We start from the raw sequence: 25046 nt of genomic DNA on the forward strand, positions 1-25046 counted from the left end.
TCCAGGTGCTCTGCCTTTGTATGTCTAACTTTTCCCCATTGTGCGGGTATACTTCAAATGTACATGAGCTAATTCCTCTTTAAAGTCAGCCTATTACTTGCTAATTTGTGATTCCAAACTATTTGGGCCAGACCCATTCTCACCCCAAGAACAAGATCCCTTGCCTATTTTTTTAAATGATTACCTGGAATGCTCTTTGCCCTGTTCCATTATGATTTGGAGATGCCTGTGTGGGACTGGGGTGTACAAAGTTAAAAATCAGGCAACACCAGGTTATAGTCCAACAGGTTTATTTGGAAGCACTAGCTTTCAGAGCGCCACTCCATCAGGTGATTGTGGAGAATAAGATTGTAAGACCTTACAATCTTATTCTCCACAATCACCCGATGAAGGAGCAGCGCTCCAAAAGCTAGTGCTTCCAAATAAACCTGATTTTTGTTGCCTGATTTTTAACTCTGTTCCATTATTAACCTGAAACTATTCAAGTTATGGTCACTGTCCCCTAAATATTCCCCTATTGACCCTTGATCCATTTGATCTCTTTTTCCAGAGCCAAAGCTAACAATGCTTCCTTTCTTGTTCTGAAAAGAGATTTCACATTTCTTTCCAGTATTGACAGTGCAAATTCTACCCTACTTTTCTATTTACTACGTAATGAGAACATGCAATGTTTACTCAGCACTGGTTTAGCACCAATAGGCGCAGCCCACATTGCAGAGATTTGAAGTGTATGGTGAAAAGCTTTAAGTCCAATTGAATGACTGGAAAAAAGCACTTCAACATGCTCATTCTGAAGAGCTATCACAGTACAGAGTTCAATTCCCTTTGCACCATCCAATATATGGAAGACAGTAAGTGTTTATCAACTGTGTTTTTCTGGCATGTTTGGAGGGTTCATGATGTAAAGGGCCTGTCACAATCACTGATTGCTTTCTTTAACAAAAGAGGTTTCAGTCACTGCTGATTTTTCAACAGCCCACAAGAACAATTTCCATTTCCTTTTAAAAATTCCCTCCGTGTTCTACTTCTTGAATAATTGGAGAACAGGATATAGACCAAATGCAGTGATTGATTTGAAAGCCTTCGAGAACCCAAGGGAGAATGCTGGGAGGTGGAGATGCAGAGTGTCAAAGCAGATGGGATGGTGGGGGCAGCGTCAATATCTCTTGTCTCTCTGCCACTGGCATTTTAGCAGCAGTGTGGTGGGTGACGATGACCATCCCTCCCTCAGGCAAGCACATGGGCAAACCTGGTAACCTCCCTCTGGGTTCCGGAATACCTTCCTAATCAAACACACTGGGCACAGAGCAGATCGATGCAGACAAGATAGTTAACATGGAAGAACAAAGTAATTTGGATCTAGGATCGAGCTTGGAGGCTTCTACAGAAAAGCGACCATAATATTATATTGAGTTTGAAATGATATTTTTAAAATCAGGATCTTAAATCTGAACAAAGTAAACATTATAAGCATGAAGATAGATTGATAAACTATTTTAAAAGATACGCGTTCTGAGGAGGTGTCACTCGACTTGAAAAGTTAACTCTGATTTCTCTCCACAGATGCTGCCAGACCTGCTGAGTTTTTCCAACAACTTCGGTTTTCGTTAAAAGATACGAGGGTGGACAAGCAATGACAAGCATGAAAAGAATCTACATTTAAATCGGTTTCTGTGTGTTTACATTTACTGATTGGTTAGTAGATGGATTGGTTTGCAGAGTCAGGCTCACATATCTCAGTCACTGCCTGAGCTCTCACTGTTGCCTCGCCTTCCTTATGCTCACTTAATCCCCATCAGTCCATGGTTGTTCTTACTGGGCTCTGGCCCAGCTCTCAATGCTCCATGGCCTTGCTTACCAACCCTCAACTAACCTGAATCTTGCTTTCAGAATTAGAGTTAGAAGAATTAGAACCGCAGTTTGCAACTTTGAAGTAAAATGTGACTCAGAACGGGCATGAATGTTCACTCCCTGGTGCTGTCAAAACTAGACACAATCAGAATTTCTTCCAGTCACAATCACAAAACTATGAAGTAGCTACAGAATTAAAACAAGAAGCCTGAACAATTAAGAGTAGCAACGCTAGGGCAAGAATACTGAGAGCTTTAAGGAGTAGGAGAAAGTGAGGATTGCAGATGCTGGAGATCAGAGCTGAAAGTGTGTTGCTGGAAAAGCGCAGCAGGTCAGGCAGCATCCAAGGAGCAGGAGAATCGATGTTTCGGGCATGAGCCCTTCTTCAGGAATGAGGAGAGTGTGCCAAGCAGGCTAAGATAAAAGGTAGGGAGGAGGGACTTGGGGGAGGGGCGTTGGAAATGCGATAGGTGGAAGGAGGAAGAAACCTATCGCATTTCCAGCCTGCTGGGCACACTCTCCTCATTCCTGAAGAAGGGCTCATGCCCGAAACATCGATTCTCCTGCTCCTTGGATGCTGCCTGACCTGCTGCGCTTTTCCAGCAACACATTTTCAGCTTTAAGGAGTAGAAAAGCTAAGTGCAGAAATTTTGATGGTTGTGAAGTTACACTTTCAACACTTGACCAATAGTACATTTAAACAGTGTGTTCAATGCTGGAGCTCAGGGAGAGAACACAGAACATAGAACATTACAGTGCAGTACAGGCCCTTCAGCCCTTGCGTTGCGCCAACCTGTGAAACCAATCTGAAGCCCATCTAACCTACACTACTCCAATTTCAGCCATAAATTTATCCAATGAACATTTAAATGCCCTTGACGTTGGTGAGTCTACTACTGTTGGAGGCAGGACATTCCATGCCCCTAGTTACTCTCAGAATAAAGAAACTACCTCTGACATCTGTCCTATATCTATCAGCCTTCAATTTCAAGCCATGCCCCCTTGTGCTGACCATCACCATCCAAGGAAAAAGTCTCTCACTGTCCACACTATCTAACCCTCTGATTATCTTATATGTCTCAATTAAGTCACCTCTCAACCTTCTTCTCTCCAACGAAAACAGCCTCAAGTCCCTCAGCTTTCCTCACAAGACCATCCCTCCACATAACTGGCAATGTCCTTGTAAATCTCCTCTGAACCCTTTCCAAAGCTTCCACATCCTTCCTATAACGGGGTGACCAGAACTGTATGAAATACTTGAATTTTCAAAAGAACATTGAAAACAGTGCCACACAAAGCTGACCTCATTATAACTTCAGTACTTTTTGCATCAAGGTTAAGAGGAGAATGGTTTGACATCAAGGCACCAATTGATCTTGTACGGCACCAAGGAGCACGAGAGGGAGGAAACTGATGATTATGTGGCAGGAATGATGGATCTAGATCCTCAAACAGTTCAAGGACTGGAGTGTAGCAAACAGAACACTGATGCTTAAAAAATGAGGAAGGGAGAAAACAGAAAAATTTAGACTCATTTATCCAACATCAGTAGCAGGCAAAAGGCTGAAATCTATTACTGAAGGAATCACAAAAAGGCACGCAGAAAGTCATTATATGATTAAGCACCGAGACTTATGGAAGAGAAATTTGTTTGATAAATCCACTAGAAGCTTTTGAGGACGGAACTGTTAAGATTGATAAAGAAAAACCAGCGATGGAACATATTTGAATTTTCAAAAGAGCATTCAATAAGGTGGCATACAAAGCTGACCTCATTATAACTTTGATGCAAAAGGTACTGAACTTCAGAGAAGACTAACTTTGACATCAAAGCACCAATCGATCAAGTATAACATCAAGAAGCGCCAGCAAAACTGGAGTCAACGGATATCAGGGAAAACTCTATGGTGGTTCAAGCCATCTGTAGATGCTTGAGATTGTTGGAGGTCAACGATTTCAGACTCAGGACATCTCCTCAGGGAATCCTCAGTGCAATGTCTCAGGTCCAGCCATCTTCAGTTGCTTCATCAATGACCTTTCCTTTCTGATGTAAGCTCAGAAGTGGGGATGTCGCTGATGATTGCACTACGTTCTGCATCATTCACAACTCCTCAGAAACTGAAGTAATACATATCAAAATGTAGCAAAAACCTGAATAATATTCAGGTTTCGGCTAACAAATGTTAGATAAGATTTGTCCACACATGTCAGGTGATGATCATCTCCAAAGAGAGAATCCAACCATCATCCCTTGATACTCAATGATATTACCATTGCTGGAACCCTCATTGTCAACATTCTGGGGTTATCACTGACCAGAAACTCAACTGGACTGAGCATATAAATACTGCGGCTACAACAGTAGGTCAGAGACTCGGGTTACCGTGGTGAGGAACTCACATCCCAACTTCCCAAATAATGTTCACCTTCTACAAGGCACAAGTCGGGAGTGTGATGGAATACTCCCTGCTTGCCTGGAGCTCCAACAGTACTCAATGACAGATCTGAAACTGTAACACTGTTTTGCTCTCCATGGGTAGTGCATAACCTGCTGAGTATTCCCAGCAGGATCTATGTTATTTCCAATTTCTGGCCCCAGTAGTATTCCACGTTTCTACTTCTGGTGATGGTTGTCATAGGGAACCACACAAGGAAACTACACACCCAACTCTTACCTTGCAACCCCTTATTCTAGTTTCATCACTACAAATTATGCAAATAGAAGTGAACAATTTATTTTGTTTGAAAGAAACTAGCAATACTGTTAATACTAAGTACTGTCTCACAAGACAGAATATTCTTTGTCCCTCCCATTTATAGGAAAAACCAGGTGGAAAAGAAATTCACCTTGCAGTGCAAAGTTCCCCAGAAAACATACCAATATTGTGACATTAATTTATAATGGTCACTTGCAGAAGATTTTCACAATACTGCACTCAAACCTCCATGCCCTGTCACAGAAGGAGTTTACAGAATTAGAAATAAATAGTTACACTTAAGTTGTTACTCAGACCTGAGGCCCTTCATACACAAAATGCCATATAATGTTATTTTTAAATCTAATCTGTTTCATCATATAAAATCAGTTCAACAAAATAAAGGATCTAATCCCTTTGTCAATCTCATTTTGGTGAATGTTGCAAATTTGGTTGATTATAGGCTAGACAAAAAGATTTATACTGGTTTTACATCACCAACTGGGTTCAAGTTTGTATGATCGCCCGTTTCTAAAGTTTGAACAGTTTAATGTTAAAAAAATTAGCTCCTAATGACCTAGGACATCTAAAAATGAATACATTATCTAACCTGGCAATTCCTTGTTGCTACCGAATTTTGTTACAGACTTGTCAATTTTTCCAGACCACGCAGCAGCCATTTAATATCACAAGTTATTAAATAATGCATGTTGGGCCAAATTGTAGCATTTCTGTTTGTTTATGGAAAATCATTCTCAGCAAAGCCCAAACCAGCAATAAAATGAAACAAAACATGAAAATAACTTGAAATGTCTACAAAATCAGTAAGTGTGCATTCCCCCAGGTAACTGGTCCATTGGCATCTTCTATTTTACACTGTTTACTTTCAATACTGACTGTTAGCACAAACATTCAGTCAGGCAATTTATTATTTAATTGCCCTTTAAATGGCAAAACAGTGCATCGACTCATTTATTTCCAGTTCAATCTAATGGATTCTTCCATTGAGAATCACGACTCACTCCCCTAATGATCAGGTGGGTGAATGCACTGCCAATGTGGTACTAATCCCCACAGAACAGGAAGGTCAGAGCTATCTCTGCCATTTCAGCTCAGTATGTCCTGACACAACTACACGTAGCCATAGTAACTTAGGCTGTTAAGTGTTCCGAACTGGAAAGAAAAGATCTATATTCCTCCTGCCAGATGTACATGTGCAAATGTTCGGTGAGGAAGGATTGGGGTTAGGGGGGAGGGCAGGGTTACCTACCTATTAACATCTATACCTCCCTGACACAAATTAAAAATGGTCCTTGAAATGAATGTCTAGGGTTGGAATCAATGGAGAATCTCGTTAAAGTGTTTACATTGGCATCCTACAGCAGTTCTAGGAACCCACCCAAGTTTCACGCGTAGACATAAAATATTGAACAATCTTTCCAACGGCCCTAGTAGGGAATGCTGGAGACCACACAGCAAGGAGGAGAGGAGATGGTGGCATAGTGATAGTGTTCCTGGACCACTAATGAGAGCCCCAGGGAACTGCTCTGAGGCCATAGATCAAGACATCATACGTGACCTCATCCTTACCAATCTGCCAGCTGGAGATGCATCTGTTCATGACAGTATCGGTAAAAGTGACCATCACACAGTCCTTGAGGAGATGAAGTCCCTCCTTCACTTTGAGGATACCCTTCATCATGCTGTGCGGAACGATCACCATGCTAAGTAAGACAGACTTTGAACAGATCTGGCAACTCAAGACTGGGCATCCAGAGGCGCTGTTGTCCAACAGCAGCAGAATTATACTCCAGCACAATCTGTAACCTCCTGGCCCACTATATCCCCCACTCAACCATTACCATCAAGTGAGCGAATCAACCCTGGTTCAATGGAGTGTGTGGGTGGGCATGCCAGGAGCAGCACCAAGCAGATCTGTCAGCCTGGTGAAGCCACCAAACAGGACTACTTGAATGCCAAACAGCATAAGCAGCTAGTGATAGACAGAGCTAAGCGATCCCACAACCAAGAGATCAGATCTAAGCTCTGCATTTCTGCCAGATCCAGTTGTGAATGGTGGTGGATGATTAACAACTCTTAGGAGGAAAAGACTCCACAAATGTCTCGATCCTCAACAGCGGGGGAACTGTGCAAAACCCTACAAAAGACAAGGCTGAAGCATTCACAGCAATCTTCAGCCAGATGTGCCAAGTGGATGATGCATCTTAACCTCCTCCAATTATCCCCAGTGATACAGATACCAGTCTTTGACCAATTCAATTCACTTCACATATTATCAAAAAAATGGTTGGAGGCATGGAATACGGCAATTGCTATGGGCCCTGATAACATTCTGGCAATAGTACTGAAGACTTGTGCTCCAGAGCATGCCACTCCCCTAGCCAAGCTGTTCCAGTACAGTTACAACACTGGCATCTACCCGACAATGTGGAAAATTGCCCAGGTACGTCCTGTAGATAAAAAGTAGAACAGATCCAACCAGGCAATCAGTCTACTCTCGATCTTCAGTGAAGTAGGTTCTTCAACAGTGCTACCAAGCAGCACCTGCTCAGCAATAACCTGCTCAGCGACGCCCAGTTTGGGTTCCACCTGGGCCACTCAGCTCCTGACCTCAGTACAGCCTTGGTTCAAACATGAACAAAAGAGCGGAATTCCAGAGGGGAGGAGAGAGTGACAGCCCTTGACATCAAGGAGTCCTTTAAGACAGGAATTAATGGGTATCGGGGGTAAACTCTCCAGTGGTTAGAGTTATATCTGGCACATATGAAGATAGTTGCGATTGTTGGAAGTCAATCATCTCAGCTCCAGGACATCTCTGCAGGAGTTACTCAGGGTAGTGTCCAAGGCCCAACCATCTTCAGCTGCTTCATCAATGACCCTCTCTCCATCATAAGGTCATAAATGAGGATGTTCACTGATTGTACATTTTCAGCACCATTCACAATTCCACAGGTACAGAAGCAGTCCGTTTCAAATACAACAAGATCTGGACTATATCGAGGCTTCGGCTGACGAGTGGCAAGTACCATCATGTCACTCCCTGTGACTCAGAGTCAATGCGGACCTCACTAGTCATCTGGAGATCATATTTGACACTGGTTCGCTCAGCTATGAAGCATCCTCCCCCAGAGTTCGTTGATGACACTGCACACTGCTGAGACTTGTCAGCCTCAGATCAGTGGCTTTACTCTTGCCTCTGACTCACATTTGCCAGTATGTGTACCTCTCTGATCAAGACAGGACAAAAATCTGGAGGAGTACTGCATTGTTCTATCTCAGCTGGATATTAAAGATCCCATGACACTACATGGAAGAAAGGTCGGGGATTTTGACCAATACTTATCGCTCGATCGACTCCACCAAGAATTCAATTACCTGTTATTATCACATTGTTTTTATGATTGGTTGGGTTCTGTCTCTTCTACATTACAACAATGGCTATATTTGTACTTGAAGTTCATCACCTGCAAAGCAGTTTAGAAAGTTGGCTAGGGTTTTTGGGGGAGGGTTGGAAACAGTGATTGAGAATTGGTTATTACAAACGTAGCAGTTGCTAAGATTATTCCTTGCTAAATTGCCTTTGAGCCCTGCTTTTGAATTGTGAGTGTGACAGTCAGGTCCCATTGATAATTAAATGTTGCTTTTAATACTTGATGTAGACAAGGATTACACATCAATATGAGGCGTTCACTGAAATTCAATAATGTGATGGCCTCACATCAGAGGTGAGTGCATTTCCATCCTGTTAAACCAGCCATGGGGAGAACAGCTCTCCCCTCAAGTTGCATGGGCTGGCTGCTTCTGAAATACCATCTTTACTTCTAACGATGTTCAAATGAAATGTCTTTCACACACATTTTAGATGTTTAGAACCTGGTAAACAAAAGCATGAAGTAGCAATTCAGAGGGACAACATTCCAAATAATACTTTGATAATAGTGAAACATCACACAATCCTTTAACACAATTGTCTGAATGGCCTCCTCTGTGCGGACAATTTGATGTACACCATTAGATATGACAAGGTGGTAGGGGAATTATAGGCCACTACAGGTTAAGACACTGTAATGATATTTCTGTCTGTTGTGTCATACTGCTTTGAAATGATTAGATTAGATTCCCTACAGTGTGGAAACAGGCCCTTCAGCCCAACAAGTCCCCAACGACCCTCCGAAAAGTAACCCACCCAGACCTATTTCCCTCTGACTAATGCACCTAACACTATGGGACAATTGACCACGGCCAATTCACCTAACCTGCACATCTTTGGACTGTGGAAGGAAACCGAAGCAAACCCACGCAGACACGGGGAGAATGTGCAAACTCCACATAGACAGTCGCCCGAGGTTGGAATCGAACCCGGGTCCCTGGCGCTGTGAGGCAGCAGTGCTAACCACTGAGCCACCATGCCGCCCCATGCTTACGTTCAAATAGTATTTACTTTCTCTTGACCATGTTTACAAATTAGCATCAGAAAAAATCAATTGTCCATAGCATCCAACCACAGCTTTCGATCTGGGAACCAGGTAGAACACAAGGGCTTGTTTGAGGAATCAATTCAATTGCGCAGTCACAGTATGCAATCAGATGAAATGTTTAAGATAGTTCCTATTATAATAATCCCAGCTCAGACTGCAAAGGTCAATGGGCTCAATGAGTGTAGGAAATGCTTCGGCACACCATTGAGGGCCAAAGGGCCTGTACTGCACTGAAATGTTCTATGATCTATGTCTTTCGTTCTAATGGACGATTTAAGGTCCATAATACAATAGGATTTCATTTCACCGATTTATTAGATTTGGAAGGAGAACCAAGTGATGAGCAACCTTAAGTTGAAATAGTAACCCTTATCAAACTCCGAGAAAAAATATTCCAGAAGATTTTAACCCTTATCAACTGACTGTAAATTCATTGCTTTCAAGTATTTAGCCCTTTCAGGTTTTTGATATATTGTTTGGCCTCTGTTATAGATTAACTAATAAGTAAAGCCAACACTGGATTTGGCCTTTATACATTGATCTCCATTTTGAAAGAAATAAGAGAGTGTGGAACTAAGAGACAAGTTGTGTAACCCCATTAACTACGTCTCATAATTAAGGCTTAAAGAAGACCATAGTTTCAGATTCATGACCTGAGCACATTTACAAGTTACTTTTCCAAGTGTGGTTATGTCAGGCAACCTCCTAACTAATGCACAGTGAAATGCCACAAGCAGGAATTCAATAGTGTCCAGATACTCTCTTTCCGTGATACTGGTTGAGGGATAAATATTGACCAGGATGAAGGGATAACTCAATGCGTTCTTGAGGACAGTACAAACTTTGCTTCACTTAAACCTCTGTCTGCAATACCCTGGAGTATTGCCCTATATTCCCTGGAGTGAAATCTCAACTGACAACCTTCTGAATGAAAAGCAAACATTGCACTGTTGATCCAAGTCTGACTCCATTTCAGGTTAGACCATGCTTAAGGACTATCACAAGGGGATAAATTCACCTCTTAAAAACACCTCGAAAAATTCAATTGGGGCAACCAATATTGCCCAGGGAGAGAATTGGTCCTCCAATAACAGGCTGGTTCTCTCTCAAAAGAAACTGGAGAGAGACACAGCCCATGAGTGGAAGAGCATCGTTGGGAAGGAAAAAGAGGCTGCACAAACAGGAAGGAAGGTGAGAAGGAAATTACAAGGGGAGGACAAGGAGGCTCCAAGGGACTTGAGAAGAGAGAGAAGCAGCAAAGTGGACGAAGGAACAGAGAGGAAGTACAGAGAGAAACTGTGAGAAGTAAAGGGGTGATGTGGCGAAGTAAAGGGGGAAATGGGGAGTAAGTAAAGGGGAAACGGGGGAGGAAATAAAGGGAGAGACGGGGGAGCAGAAAATGTGTTGCTGGAAAAGCACAGCAAGTCAGGCAGCATCCAAGGTTCAGGAGAATCGACATTTTGGGCATAAGTCCTTCTTCAGGAATGAGGAAAGTGTGTCCAGCAGGCTAAGATAAAAGGTAGGGAGGAGGGACTTGGGAGAGGGGTTTTGGAAATGCGATAGGTGGAGGGAGGTCAAGGTGAGGGTGATAGGCCAGAGTGGGGTGGGGGCGGAGAGGTCAGGAAGATGATTGCAGGTTAGGAAGGCGGTGCTGAGTTCGAGGGATTTGACTGAGATAAGGTGGGGGGAGGGGAAATGAGGAAACTGGAGAAATCTGAGTTCATCCCTTGTGGTTGGAGGGTTCCCAGGCAGAAGATGAGGCGCTCTTCCTCCAACCGTCGTGTTGCTATGGTCTGGCGATGGAGGAGTCCAAGGACCTGCATGTCCTTGGTGGAGTGGGAGGGGGAGTTGAAGTGTTGGGCTACGGGGTGGTTGGGTTGGTTGGTCCGGGTGTCCCAGAGGTGTTCTCTGAAACGTTCCGCAAGTAGGCGGCCTGTCTCCCCAATATAGAGGAGGCCACATTGGGTGCAGCGGATGCAATAGATGATGTGTGTGGAGGTGCAGGTGAATTTATGGCGGATATGGAAGTGTCCCTTGGGGCCTTGGAGGGAAGTAAGGGGAGAGGTGTGGGGGCAAGTTTTGCATTTCTTGCGGTTGCAGGGGAAGGTGCCGGGAGTGGAGGTTGGGTTGGTGGGGGGTGTGGACCTGACGAGGGAGTCACGGAGGGAGTGGTCTTTTCGGAACGCTGAAAGGGGAGGGGAGGGAAATATATCACTGGTGGTGGGGTCCGTTTGGAGGTGGCGGAAATGACGGCGGATGATGCGCTGAACATGGAGATTGGTGGGGTGGTAGGTGAGGACCAGTGGGGTTCTGTCCTGGTGGCGGTTGGAGGGGCGGGGCTCAAGGGCGGAGGAGCGGGAAGTGGAAGAGATGCGGTGGAGGGCATCGTCGACTACGTCTGGCAGGAAATTGCGGTCCTTGAAGGAGGCCATCTGGGTTGTTCGGTATTGGAACTGGTCCTCCTGGGAGCAGATGCGGCGGAGACGAAGGAATTGGGAATATGGGATGGCGTTTTTCCAGGGGGCAGGGTGGGAGGAGGTGTAGTCTAGGTAGCTGTGGGAGTCGGTTTATAGTAAATGTCCGTGTTAAGTCGGTCGCCCGAGATAGAAATGGAAAGGTCTATGAAGGGGAGGGAGGAGTCTGAGACGGTCCAGGTGAATTTGAGGTCGGGGGTGGAAGGTGTTGATAAAGTGGATGAACTGTTCAACCTCCTCGTGGGAGCACGAGGCAGCGCCGATACAGTCATCGATGTAGCGGAGGAAAAGGTGGGGGGTGGTGCCAGTGTAGCTGCGGAAGATGGACTGTTCCACATATCCTACGAAGAGGCAGGCATAGCTGGGGCCCATGCGGGTGCCCATGGCTACTCCTTTCGTTTGGAGGAAGTGGGAGGATTGGAAAGAGAAGTTGTTCAGGGTGAGGACCAGTTCAGTCAGTCGAAGGAAGGTGTCAGTAGAAGGGTACTGGTTGGTACGGCGGGAAAGGAAGAAGCGGAGGGCTTTAAGTCCTTCGTGATGGGGGATGGAGGTGTACAGGGACTGGATGTCCATGGTGAAGATAAGGCATTGGGGACCGGCGAAGCGGAAATCCTGGAGGAGATGGAGGGCATGGGTGGTGTCCCGAACGTAGGTGGGGAGTTCTTGGACTAAGGGGGACAGGACCGTGTCGAGGTATGCAGAGATGAGTTCGGTGGGGCAGGAGCAGGCTGAGAATGGGTCGGCCGGGACAGTCAGGTTTGTGGATTTTTGGCAGGAGGTAGAAATGGGCGGTGCGGGGTTGTGGGACTATGAGGTTGGAGGCGGTGGATGGGAGATCCCCTGAGGTGATGAGGTTCTGGATGGTCTGGGAGATGATGGTTTGGTGCTGGGGGGTGGGGTCATGGTCAAGGGGGCAGTAGGAGGAGGTGTCCGCGAGCTGGCGTTTAGCCTCAGCGGTGTAAAGGTCAGTGCGCCAATCTACTACCGCGCCTCCCTTGTCTGCTGGTTTGATAGTGAGGTTGGGGTTGGAACGGAGGGAGTGGAGGGCTGCGCGTTCTGAGGGCGAGAGGTTGGAGTGGGTGAGGGGGTGGAGAAGTTGAGGCGGTTAATGTCGCGGCGGCAGTTGGCTATGAAGAGATCGGGGAAGAGGAGTAGAGGGGGCGACGGGAGGGGGGGGGGGAAGAGGAGTCGAGGGGGCGACGGGAGGGGGGGGGGGAAAGAGGAGTCGAGGGGGCGACGGAAGGGGGGGGGGGGGAAGAGGAGTCGAGGGGGCGACGGGAGGGGGGGGGGGGGAAGAGGAGTCGAGGGGGCGACGGGAGGGGGGGGGGGGACGAGGAGTCGAGGGGGCGACGGGAGGGGGGTGGAGGAGGAGTCGAGGGGGCGACGGGAGGGGGGGGGGGAGGAGGAGTCGAGGGGGCGACGGGAGGGGGGGGGAGGAGGAGTCGAGGGGGCGACGGGAGGGGGGGGGAAGAGGAGTCGAGGGGGCGACGGGAGGGGGGGGGGGAAGAGGAGTCGAGGGGGCGACGGGAGGGGGGGGGGAAGAGGAGTCGAGGGGGCGACGGGAGGGGGGGGGGAAGAGGAGTCGAGGGGGCGACGGGAGGGGGGGGCGTGAGAAGGAGTCGAGGGGGCGACGGGAGGGGGGGGCGTGAGAAGGAGTCGAGGGGGCGACGGGAGGGGGGGGCGTGAGAAGGAGTCGAGGGGGCGACAGGAGGGGGGGGCGTGAGAAGGAGTCGAGGGGGCGACGGGAGGGGGGGGCGTGAGAAGGAGTCGAGGGGGCGAGAGAAGGAGTCGAGGGGGCGAGAGAAGGAGTCGAGGGGGCGACGGGAGGGGGGGGCGTGAGAAGGAGTCGAGGGGGCGACGGGGGGGGGGGCGGGAGAAGGAGTCGAGGGGGCGACGGGAGGGGGGGCGGGAGAAGGAGTCGAGGGGGCGACGGGAGGGGGGGGCGGGAGAAGGGGTCGAGGGGGCGACGGGAGGGGGGGCGGGAGAAGGGGTCGAGGGGGCGACGGGAGGGGGGGGGGGGAGAAGGAGTCGAGGGGGCGGCGGGAGGGGAGGAGTCGAGGGGGCGGCGGGAGGGGAGGAGTCGAGGGGGCGGCGGGAGGGGAGGAGTCGAGGGGGCGGCGGGAGGGGAGGAGTCGAGGGGGCGGCGGGAGGGGAGGAGTCGAGGGGGCGGCGGGAGGGGAGGAGTCGAGGGGGCGGCGGGAGGGGAGGAGTCGAGGGGGCGGCGGGAGGGGAGGAGTCGAGGGGGCGGCGGGAGGGGAGGAGTCGAGGGGGCGGCGGGAGGGGAGGAGTCGAGGGGGCGGCGGGAGGGGAGGAGTCGAGGGGGCGGCGGGAGGGGAGGAGTCGAGGGGGCGGCGGGAGGGGAGGAGTCGAGGGGGCGGCGTAAAGGGGGAGGAGTCGAGGGGGAGGCGTAAAGGGGGAGGAGTCGAGGGGGAGGCGTCAAGGGGGAGGCGTCAAGGGGGAGGCGTCAAGGGGGAGGCGTCAAGGGGGAGGCGTCAAGGGGGAGGCGTCAAGGGGGAGGCGTCAAGGGGGAGGCGTCAAGGGGGAGGCGTCAAGGGGGAGGCGTCAAGGGGGAGGCGTCAAGGGGGAGGCGTCAAGGGGGAGGAGTCAAGGGGGAGGAGTCAAGGGGGGACAAGGGGGAGACGGGAGAGAGTAAAGGGGGAGACGGGAGAGAGTAAAGGGGGAGACGGGAGAGAGTAAAGGGGGAGACCGGAGGGAGTAAGGGGGGATACCGGAGGGAGTAAGGGGGGATACCGGAGGGAGTAAGGGGGGATACCGGAGGGAGTAAGGGGGGATACCGGAGGGAGTAAGGGGGGGGGGGGGGGGGAGAACGGGAGGAGTAAAGGGAGGGGGGGGGGAGAAAACGGGAGGAGTAAAGGGGGGGGAACGGGAGGAGTAAAGGGGGGGGGAACGGGAGGAGTAAAGGGGGGGGGAACGGGAGGAGTAAAGGGGGGGGGAACGGGAGGAGTAAAGGGGGGGGGAACGGGAGGAGTAAAGGGGGGGGGAACGGGAGGAGTAAAGGGGGGGGGAACGGGAGGAGTAAAGGGGGGGGGAACGGGAGGAGTAAAGGGGGGGGGAACGGGAGGAGTAAAGGGGGGGGGAACGGGAGGAGTAAAGGGGGGGGAACGGGAGGAGTAAAGGGGGGGGAACGGGAGGAGTAAAGGGGGGGGGAACGGGAGGAGTAAAGGGGGGGGGAACGGGAGGAGTAAAGGGGGGGGGAACGGGAGGAGTAAAGGGGGGGGGGAACGGGAGGAGTAAAGGGGGGGGGAACGGGAGGAGTAAAGGGGGGGGGGGAACGGGAGGAGTAAAGGGGGGGGAACGGGAGGAGTAAAGGGGGGGGAACGGGAGGAGTAAAGGGGGGGGGAACGGGAGGAGTAAAGGGGGGGGGAACGGGAGGAGTAAAGGGGGGGGGGAACGGGAGGAGTAAGGGGGGGGGGGGAACGGGAGGAGTAAGGGGGGGGGGAACGGGAGGAGTAAGGGGGGGGGAACGGGAGGAGTAAAGGGGGAGGAGTAAAGGGGAGACAAGGGGGAGGAGTAAAGGGGGGGGAACGGGAGGAGTAAAGGGGGGGGGGGAAACGGGAGGAGTAAAGGGGGCGGAACGGGAGGAGTAAAGGGGGGGGAACGGGAGGAGTAAAGGGGGGGAGGAGTAAAGGGGGGTGAGGAGTAAAGGGGGTGACGGGTGTAAAGAGGGTGAAAAAACCTACAAAGAATGAAGGAGGAAAGGGCTGCTGCAAAAGAGGTTGAATAATTTTAAAACTGGTTAAGAAGTGGATGCTCATTCCTTGAAAATAAATGCAAAGTCTTTAGCACAAAGCTGCAAATTTCAAAAGCTCCTCCATGAAGAACAATATAGGGAACACTCTTGTAATGAAGAAAGCACCAATGTTCAATTTATGTTTGAATTTGAGATCTGAGATGCAGTAAAAGGGTGGCAAATGCCTAATTAAAACCTTCCAGCCTTGTACAAATGTGATGGTAACTTACTAGTTGTGATTTCACCAGCCTGTGAAAAGGTGCATTTAAGGTGATGGCTTTCTCACTGTAGAAGTTTGTATCAGTTACTTTGAAAAACACTTTTGTCGCCAATTTATGCCTACTGAATTGTACCAATTTAAATCCTGCCCTGACTGTCTGAGAAAGTAATGCGTGCCTTCCTTTAAACATAAATGATAATTATTCAGGCTGTTGAAGTGAGAGTCCAAATAACCCATATTCAATAATGTTGCCATATGACTGCATCACCAAATAAATTAGCTAGTGAGAATGAATAGCAACCCCTCAAAACCGAAATACAAAGTCCTGAATAAAGCAGGCCCCTGAGAAAAATCTTAAGAACAGCCCGGAAAATAACAAATTATTTTGGACAGCTGATAAGGAAGTAGACTTTAGATCACAGAAGACTTGGTCTGCTTATAGAAATCGTCACAACTGGCACTCAAACATTAAAACATGCTGAGTAAAAGATCAAGCCTCAACTTCATGACTAACTCATTATTTCATTATGAACCATTGCTATAAGAGCTGGTGAAATGAATAGTGGATGAACATGTACACAGTAAAGGTTAGAGTGGTGCTGGAAAAGCACAACAGGTCAGGCAGCGGCCGAGGAGAGGAAAATCAGCGTTTTGGGCAAAAGCCCTTCATCCTGATTTTCCTGCTCCTCGGATGCTGCCTGACCTGCTGTGCTTTTGCAGCACCACTCTAACCTTGACCCTAATCTCCAATATCTGCAGTACCCACTTCCACCTTTGTACACAGTAAACTTTACTACAACACAGGACTAACTCCCAATCCCCTTAAAGCGGTGCCTTGAGATCAGGTGAGATATGGATACTCAGAGGTTCCAGTTTCCAGTAGTTACCTGGAAACATTAAGCTACTCATAGGTCATTAGTCAGCAAGAGAAATGCTGAAAGACAAGAACTCAACTCTGATTGAAAGTTGGAGTTTCAGATGGTGCCCACTTACTTACTTGTATAGTTAAATAGGAAACGTTCCAGAAATTAATGCCAGCAGTTAGAGAAGGAAACTGCAAAACTGACAACTCAATCACTCAAAATGACACACACCAGGACTTTCATCATTTCCTACACACACCACAAACACCGGGGACCCATCCCTTTGGCTTCACTCACTAACCATCTGCCCGTACACTCTCACCTCCTGCCACCCAATACACCTGGCACCTACCCACCTTTCAACCTACTCTCCCCACCCTAACCCTCTCATCCACCTTCTATCTTCCCCTCCCACCCATATGTCAACTTACCCACCTTCTGCCTCATGCCCCCACCTGGTACCTTATACTCGTCATCTACCGCAAAACCTAGCACCTTACCCACCTGACCCCCCTACATCTTTACCCACCCATCTGCCACCCGAACCCTTCACTGACTTCACACTCTAACACCTCACACAGATCCACCTTAGCCCCTCACACCTTATCCCTCTCCCCTATTTACCTCACATGCCACCCCTTCACCGTCCTTCCTTCATACCCAAATGCCAACCCACACCTGACCTATCGATTACATTATAATTTTTCCAAATTTTCTGCTATTTCCTCCTTAATAATTGATTCCAATATTTTTCCAACAATGGATGTTAGGCTAATTGATCTACAGTTATCCACTTTCTGACACGCTCCTGTTTTGAACAGTGGCATGATTTTGACAATTTTCGAATCCTTTGGTACTTGTCCTGAATCCAAGAAAACATATGATGAATGCGTCAACTATGTCTATAGCTACTTCCTTGAGAATCCTGATAAGTCTCCTGGCCCTGCTAGATTGTATTTGCCTTGAGTCCCATTAGGTTGTCTAATACTGTTTCTCTAGTGGGGGTGATGGTAAGTTAATTCTTCCCCAATACTCTTTAGTATCGATGGGATATTCAAAGCATCTTCTGGTGTAAAGACTGAAGCAAAATATCTGTTTCATTCCTCTGTCATTTCCTTGTTCCCCATAACCAACCCCCCCCAAATCTATTTTCTAAAGGGCCTATGTTCACTTTGGCCTCTCCCTTTATTGTCAGTTTTAATATTTCTCCCTGGTTTGCCTTTTTAGTTTATTTTCTCTCTTTATTATCTTTTTAGCCACCCTTTACAGGATTCTGAATTTTTCCCAGTCTTCAGTGTGATGACTGATTTTTGCCTCCTGATATGCTTATTGAGCATTTCAATGCCTTTTACCCACTATCCTAAAGATCCTTTCCTCCATCAAAAAGCTGAGATCGATCAAATTCTCTGAGACGCAGGACAAACTTCTCAACGAATAAGACAGGATGGAAATGATGCATAAGCAGCATTCAGCATGTAGGGTGGCTCAGTGGTTAGCATTACCACTGCACAACACCAGGAATCTGGGTTCGATCCCACCCTCGGCAAATGTCTGTGTGGTGTTTGCACATTCTCCCTGTTGGGTTTCCTCTGGGTGCTCTGGTTTCCTCCCACAGTCCAAAGATATGCAAGTTAGGTGGATTGGGTATGGGGAACAGGACAGGGAAGTGGGACACTCTTCAGAGGATCTTCAGTGGAGTCATTGGGCCGAATGGCCTGCTTCCACTCTGTAGGGATTCTTTGAGCTGCTGAACTACCACACTTATATGTTGGTCAAAAGGGTTGCCACACAATAGGATCATGGTTACCACACAATTATACAACTTAGACAGTCAGCCCACAGCTTATAAAGTCACAGCTCTCCACTGAGAATGACCAGAAGCCTGCAGAGAGAAGTTAACTTGTCTGGTCCATGTATAGCTGCAGACCAACAGCAATGAGATTGAATCCCAACAGTTCTCTGATATGGGTTTATAATTCACTCAATCTGATCAAAACAGCTACAATAGGCTACAGCTCGCCACCACCTTAAGGATGATAAGTGAATGGCAATTTTATTGCCAATGACATGTGAGCAAATGAATGAATCAATCAAGTAGGTCATTCCCTTATTTATTAACTACTTCTACTGACAGAAAATTAGCCTGGTTTAATTTGAGGCATGCATTTTACTTCACAATCAATTATTATTCTACAGCAACCCTAAAGATCCATTTGAAAAGGAAGAGGGAAATGTGCCTATTGTGGTATTGCTGACAACACCAAATTAAAAGGGCATGGCAAAATAAGGAAGAAAGCAAAACAAAAATCACAGGAAGACTTACACAGGTTAGAGAATTGGCAGATGCAGTGAAATGATCATTTTCTTTTGAAAATGAACATCACAAGAGGAGGGACAGGCCTTCAGACCTTTGAGCCTGCCCTATCATGTAGTGTGAGTATGTCTGATTTGTGATTTCATTCAGGGCCGTTGCCCTGAACCCTTAACGCTTTTGGTTAACAAAAATCTATCACTTAGTCCAATTGTGAATTATAAATCTATCAGTTGTTATTTGCAGAAGACATTTCTGAGCTCAGAGCTCCTTTGAAGCAACAGGTGTTTCCTAATTTCACTCATGAAAGATATGCCTCTAAAGCAGAAATAGTTCCTTGCTATTTATCCAACAGTTCCATTTAATATCTTGAAACCTGTGACCAATTCAACTCTTAACCGTTTTAATTTCAGGGAATCCAACCCAAGTGTTTACAATCTCTTCACCTTTGGAGTAGGAGTAGCATTCTGCTACCTGGACTCAGCCCCAAGCCAAGACAGGTATATCCATCCTAAGTTGTGGTGCCCTGATCTGGCCACAGGGAATGCACATTATACACTAGAAGATAACTGTACTTTGAAACAGAGTCCAAATCCACAATTCTAGTGAAAGCTTTATTTCTGATAACCACACTGCATAAAACTCACACCCTACAGATTACTTCTTATATTTATACAAGCAATTCAAATTCAGTTAACTCTTCATTAGTATATCCGTCATCCACCATCCTCTCATTCCATCAAGTCTCAGGTATTCCTTCAGACCATATGAGATGATAACAATGGAAAAATACACATTGTGGCAGGTGGAAGTGCAGACAAAAGGAAACAGAACAAAAATGGCAAATGAGATTCCAGGTTGCAATAAGTATATGACCATTAAATATAGAAACAAGGAGGTGAATATGTGTCAGATACTGGTTTGCAGTATTGCTGGATATTCCACCTGTGGCAAGAGAAATGCTAAAGCAAATATTCACTGGAATAAATGAAAAGGGATAAAGTTGTGAAGAAAGATGTCCAGATGTTGAGGCTTCTTTTTTTGCGGTAAACAAGAAATGTTATTTGGTGCAGTTCTAATGGTCGTTCTTCAAATTTATCAGAAGATTTTGTGACTGCAACCATCAGGTGCAAGCAAGGAAGATGTAAAGGAATGAGACCTAAACGAGTTGGACCGAAGGGTCTGTTTCCGTGTTGCACATCTCTATGACTCTAAGTGGTTAATACACATTTATTCAACTGAAGCTACTGAAGTTCCTGCTTCTTGTTGTATACTAATGGCCTAGACTTTGGTGTGCATGGTCTACTTTTAAAATCTGCAGATGACACAAAACTTAGAAATATTGTGAACTGCAAAGAGGATAATGTAAAATTTTAAAAAGGACATGGATGGGTTGATGGAATAGTCAGACATGGCAGTTAACATCTTCTAGGAAAAAGTGAGGACTGCAGATGCTGGAGATCAGAGCTGAAAATGTGTTGCTGGAAAAGCGCAGCAGGTCGGGCAGCCTCCAAGGAGCAGGAGAATCGACGTTTCGGGCATGAGCCCTTCTTCAGGAATCCTGCCCGAAGAGTTCATGCCCGAAACGTCGATTCTCCTGCTCCTTGGATGCTGCCTGACCTGCTGCGCTTTTCCAGCAACACATTTTCAGCTCATGGCAGTTAACATACAATGGAGTGAAGGGATTTATTGTGTTGAGAAGAATGCAGAAAAATGGTCACATCTACATCAACAATTCCAAGAAGGACCTAGATGTAAATGTGCATTAATCGTTGAAGGTGACTGAACGGGTCAATAATGTTTACAGAATCTCAGGCTTTATAAGAGGGAGCATAGGGAACAAAAGCATGAAAGATCTGATACACCTGGTTCAGCTTCACCTGGAGTACACTGTCCAATTCAGGGAATTACTTAAAATGTGAAACTATTTCAGCAGGGTTTCAGAAAAGGTTTGGGAAACAATTTCACGGAACATAGAATCCCTATATAGTGTGGAAGCAGACCCTGTCACCCAAATCCCTACATTTCCCATGGCTAACCATCCCTGGACACTATGGCCAATTTGGCATGACCAATTCACCTATCTCCATAAACCTGGAACACGCAAAGGAAACTCACACAGTCAGGGGGAGAACATGCAAACTCCACACAGTCACCTAAGGGTGGGATTGAACCCAGGTTCCTGATGCTGAGAGATAGCACTGTCATCTACTGAGCCAACATGCCATCCAGATTAGGGACTTTAGTTATGAAGACAGATTGAAGAAGCTGGAGCTGTTCCCCTTGGAGAAGTGATTTGATCAAGGTGTTCAAAATCAGGAAGAAATCTGGACAGATAGTGAGAAGCTGGTCCTATTGATAAAAGGAACCGAGCAGGCAAAATGGCAGAGGTAAAAGAAACGATGCGTAGAAAAAGAGCATGGAAGCCAATCCATTTGTAATTTTCAATTAAAAACTGGATCACTATCTGAAGAGGATTAATTTGCAAGGCAAGGCCATGTTATCTGCATTGGCAGAGGGCTAGCACCAAAACAGCGGGCCGAGTTGCCTCTTCCTGTGCTGTGGCCATTCTGTGGTTCTCTCGTTCTGTTTCTGGATGAGCCAATGCACCCATCTTTGGGCCACCTCAGACACTGCCACAGGTGGTTTTGAAATGAGATAAATTCTGTTCAGCAATTGTTCAAACTGCAGTATAAAATGCATTGGGGTCTATCTGAAACCAGGCAGAGAAAGGCCTCTTCTGAAATGGTGACAGATCCCAAATTCTGAGCCAGGAGGCCTGGGTTCAAGTCCCACCTGCTCCAGAAGTGAGTAATAATATGTCTGAAACAGACTGATTAGACAGTTTCTATAACACAGACCTGCAAATATTTTCAACCCAACTCCAACTTTCTTTCTAAACGGTGAGAAAATTCGTAAAGCCAAAGTACAGAGGGACCTGGGAGTGTAGTTGAGGATTCTCTAAAGGTAAACATGCAGGTTGAGTCCATGATTAAGAAAGCGAATGCAATGTTGTCAATTATCTCAAGAGGGTTGGAATATAAAAGCACTGTTGTGCTACTGAGACTTTATAAAGCTCTGGTTAGGCCCCATTTGGAGTACTGTGTCCAGTTTTGGTCCCCACACCTCAGGAAGGACATACTGGCACTGGAGCGTGTCCAGCGGAGATTCACACGGATGATCCCTGGAATGGTAGGTCTAACATACGAGGAACGGCTGAGGATCCTGGGATTGTATTCATTGGAGTTTAGAAGATTAAGGGGAGATCTAATAGAAACTTACAAGATAATACATGGCTTGGAGAGGGTGGACGCTAGGAAATTGTTTCCGTTAGGCGAGGAGACGAGGACCCGTGGACACAGCCTTAGAATTAGAGGGGTTAATTCAGAACAGAAATGCGGAGACATTTCTTCAGCCAGAGAGTGGTGGGCCTGTGGAATTCATTGCCACAGAGTGCAGTGGAGGCTGGGACGCTAAATGTCTTCAAGGCAGAAATTGATAAATTCTTGATGTCACAAGGTATTAAGGGCCACGGGGAGAATGCGGGTAAGTGGAGTTGAAATGCCCATCAGCCATGATTGAATGGCGGAGTGGACTCGATGGGCCGAATGGCCTTACTTCCGCTCCTATGTCTTACGGTCAAACAGCCTGGAAAATACTGTGAAAATATTCTTGTTTATAAATCAACCATTTTGTACAACATCTCGTACGGTTTCCCTCAAAGACGTGCTAATCCTGAACTACTTTTTTATTGAGCTGTTGATGTTGAGCTACTGATAAAACTTGCAGCTGGAGCAAAGTCCAAATCTTAAAACAAACAGCAACCCCAGTTTCAGCGCGTCTTTTCCTGCTTTTACAAACTCCATTTGTAATTTGTCTGGGTGCTGCCAGATTTACTAAAGGGCTGTGTCCTGCCGTTCTCCTGCCTGTCAATCGCTATCCCGATTAGGCATCCAGCCGGAGTGTGGTTCGCTTTCGGTGGGAGTTGGATTGACTATTTAGTGTCCATCCCCAGAACAAGCCAAAACAACACTTTGACCCGCCCAGTGAGCTGCCAGTTTCCACCCTCGCTAATGAAATGCATCCAATTCACAACAATAACCCCATCATACAATCAATGGATTCAAATCACAATTATCAATGCCAAAGTATACTGCACTAAATAAAACTATACTGCTAGCTAGTCATAACCAACTTTTAAAAAAAATCAAACTTGCTTTAACCTACTGGAGAACTTTGCTATTCTGAAAGTTTGCAGATGTGATGACAACAAGATAATTATTTAGGACTGCTCAAATATTCGATACTTGTTTAAAACTCTTCATGTAGTTTGCTAAACCAACAGAATTCATTAGTACACGCAAGTCATGCACAAACGCACTGCAATAACTCCAGTTATAAGCAGGCCTTAAAGGGGGGAGTGAAAAATCGATGATTTTTTTTGTATTAACCCGCTTTGTGCAATGTTTTAATGTGACTACCCAGGATCTGTAACAGACATTCCTTTTACATACCCCCCCCCCCCCCCCCGTGAAGTTTCATCATTTCATTTTTAAACAAGATTTAATTATAAATGGAACTCAATCTGAAGGATTATAAAAAAAGGGTAAACATTAATTCCTTTTTACCCAGACTTTGACACAGGGTCGCTGAGTGGCGTGAATTTGTTACAATCACCTTGCACGAAGGGTATAGACAATTGCCAACACCATTACTCACAAATTAATTAATAACAAACGAGGATATAACTTTAATCTGAACAGGCATTCCATATCTGTAATACTTCCGGACGTCCTGTATAATCAGTAGTTAATGATCAAATATAAGCAAAAAGGGACGGCTATGCTATTGTAGTTTATATTTTGCAAAAAGCACAAAGAAATAACAATCACTTGGATAATTAGTAACTAGCTGTGGCACGCCTAATTCAGCCAAGCGGTTTCCCATCACACTTGCACAGAATGGGCTGCACAAGATCAGGGAACAGTACCTGCAGCAACAAGTTCTCACAGAACATCAACGTGGGGAAACAAGTGGGAGGGTTTCTTACTGGAGAAACTGTTCCACGATCGCCTTCTGCTGAGCGGCTTCCTCGGGGCTGAGATTGAGCGGTTCCTTCAGGATGGCCGGAGTGTCGTAGTCATCATCGCCGTCCTCTGAGCTCTCGTCCCCGGAGAGTTTGTCGGGGTTGCTGTGGCCGTTCAGTAAGGCCGGCAGGGATTCGGGTTTGGAGGCATCGCTGGGGAGGATGCTGAGCGCTGAGCCCTGAGCCTCCTCGCTCTGGCCAGCTGGATAAGGCTCCAGTTCCTGAAGAGCTTCGACCAGGGTCTCTCTGGTGAGCCCAGAGCCAACCAATGCATTGACCAGCTCCTGCTGCAAGGCTGTCAATTTGGTCACCATCTCCCACCAACACCTACCCCCCCAAAAAAAACCCACTCAGCCTAAACTTGTAACAATCCACTCTCTTCCCCCTCTTTAGTTCCAATTTATTTACCCCTCGCCATAAGATGTCCCTTGATGTTATGGAACTCTTTCCACATGTTCAGTTAAATTGCAAGCTCTTCCAAAAACAAGTAAGTCACCAAAACCATTACTTTCTAAACCAGAAAGTGACCCGCTTTGGTCATCACCAGCGTGGCCTCGGTTCCTCTGTTTACATTCGAACTGGGCACATTTTCCTGGGTTCACATTTATCCATCCGCTCCTGCAGCCATTGGACTTTGGACCCCATTTTAACTGTTGTACAAAGTGCAGGGAAACATGTCAAACACTCAAACTGCATTCAATCGTTCCTTATAAAAAATTGTCTTTTTTGCCCACCCCCATCTTTCTACATCTGAAAGGCTTGAAATAATAAAAGCTTTTTTTTTGCAAATCCAATTTCTTTTTTCATAGCTCAACCCCCACCATATGTGTTTAAATATTTATTTTCAGCTCATGTTCAATATTGATCCAGATATCAGACCCAATCAGCTGCTCTCTAGCCACCTATCAGTTTTAACTGGAAGCTAGGTACAATGGGTCACATGTTTTCTGGCCTACACCCAGTTGAGACAGGATTACTAGTTCTCCTTTCATTCTGGCCGTGTACTAAAAGCAGACTCCATATTAATTGAGAGAGATGCATGTTGCAGAAACAAGAGAGGAACATGTGTAGGTGCTTTCACAATGTCAGGGTTTACATGTCAAACTGCTGTACTGCTTTTGATGAAGGGATGATTTGGGGTACTTTGTAGGGGCTGCTGAGAAGGAAATAGGACAAAGGAGGCACCCTACGACACAAGAGAAAACGGTGGGATGTGTCTCCCTCATGATCAACACTGACTGTGCCTCTGCAAAGAATGGCAAAGAGAGTGCACTTGCCCTCTTGAATAAACAACA

At 46.8% G+C, this 25046-nt stretch overlaps 1 protein-coding gene across 2 annotated transcripts in view; it reads right to left on the bottom strand.

Moving 5' to 3' along the window:
• hnf1a (HNF1 homeobox a) overlaps nt 1-24473 on the bottom strand; it is a 208419-nt gene extending 183946 nt beyond the window's left edge. For both annotated transcript variants that reach the window (XM_043715931.2, XM_088000128.1), the window contains exon 1: nt 23716-24473. In XM_043715931.2, coding sequence (XP_043571866.1) covers nt 23716-24065 — 350 coding nt within the window. In that variant the 5' untranslated portion in view covers nt 24066-24473. The remainder of the gene's footprint in view (nt 1-23715) is intronic.
• Nucleotides 24474-25046: the final 573 nt, after the last annotated feature.

The sequence above is a fragment of the Chiloscyllium plagiosum genome, unplaced genomic scaffold, assembly GCF_037043375.1.
Source record: "Chiloscyllium plagiosum isolate Xiang-an unplaced genomic scaffold, Cpla_swu_hap1 HiC_scaffold_24, whole genome shotgun sequence".
Taxonomy (NCBI): domain Eukaryota; kingdom Metazoa; phylum Chordata; class Chondrichthyes; order Orectolobiformes; family Hemiscylliidae; genus Chiloscyllium; species Chiloscyllium plagiosum.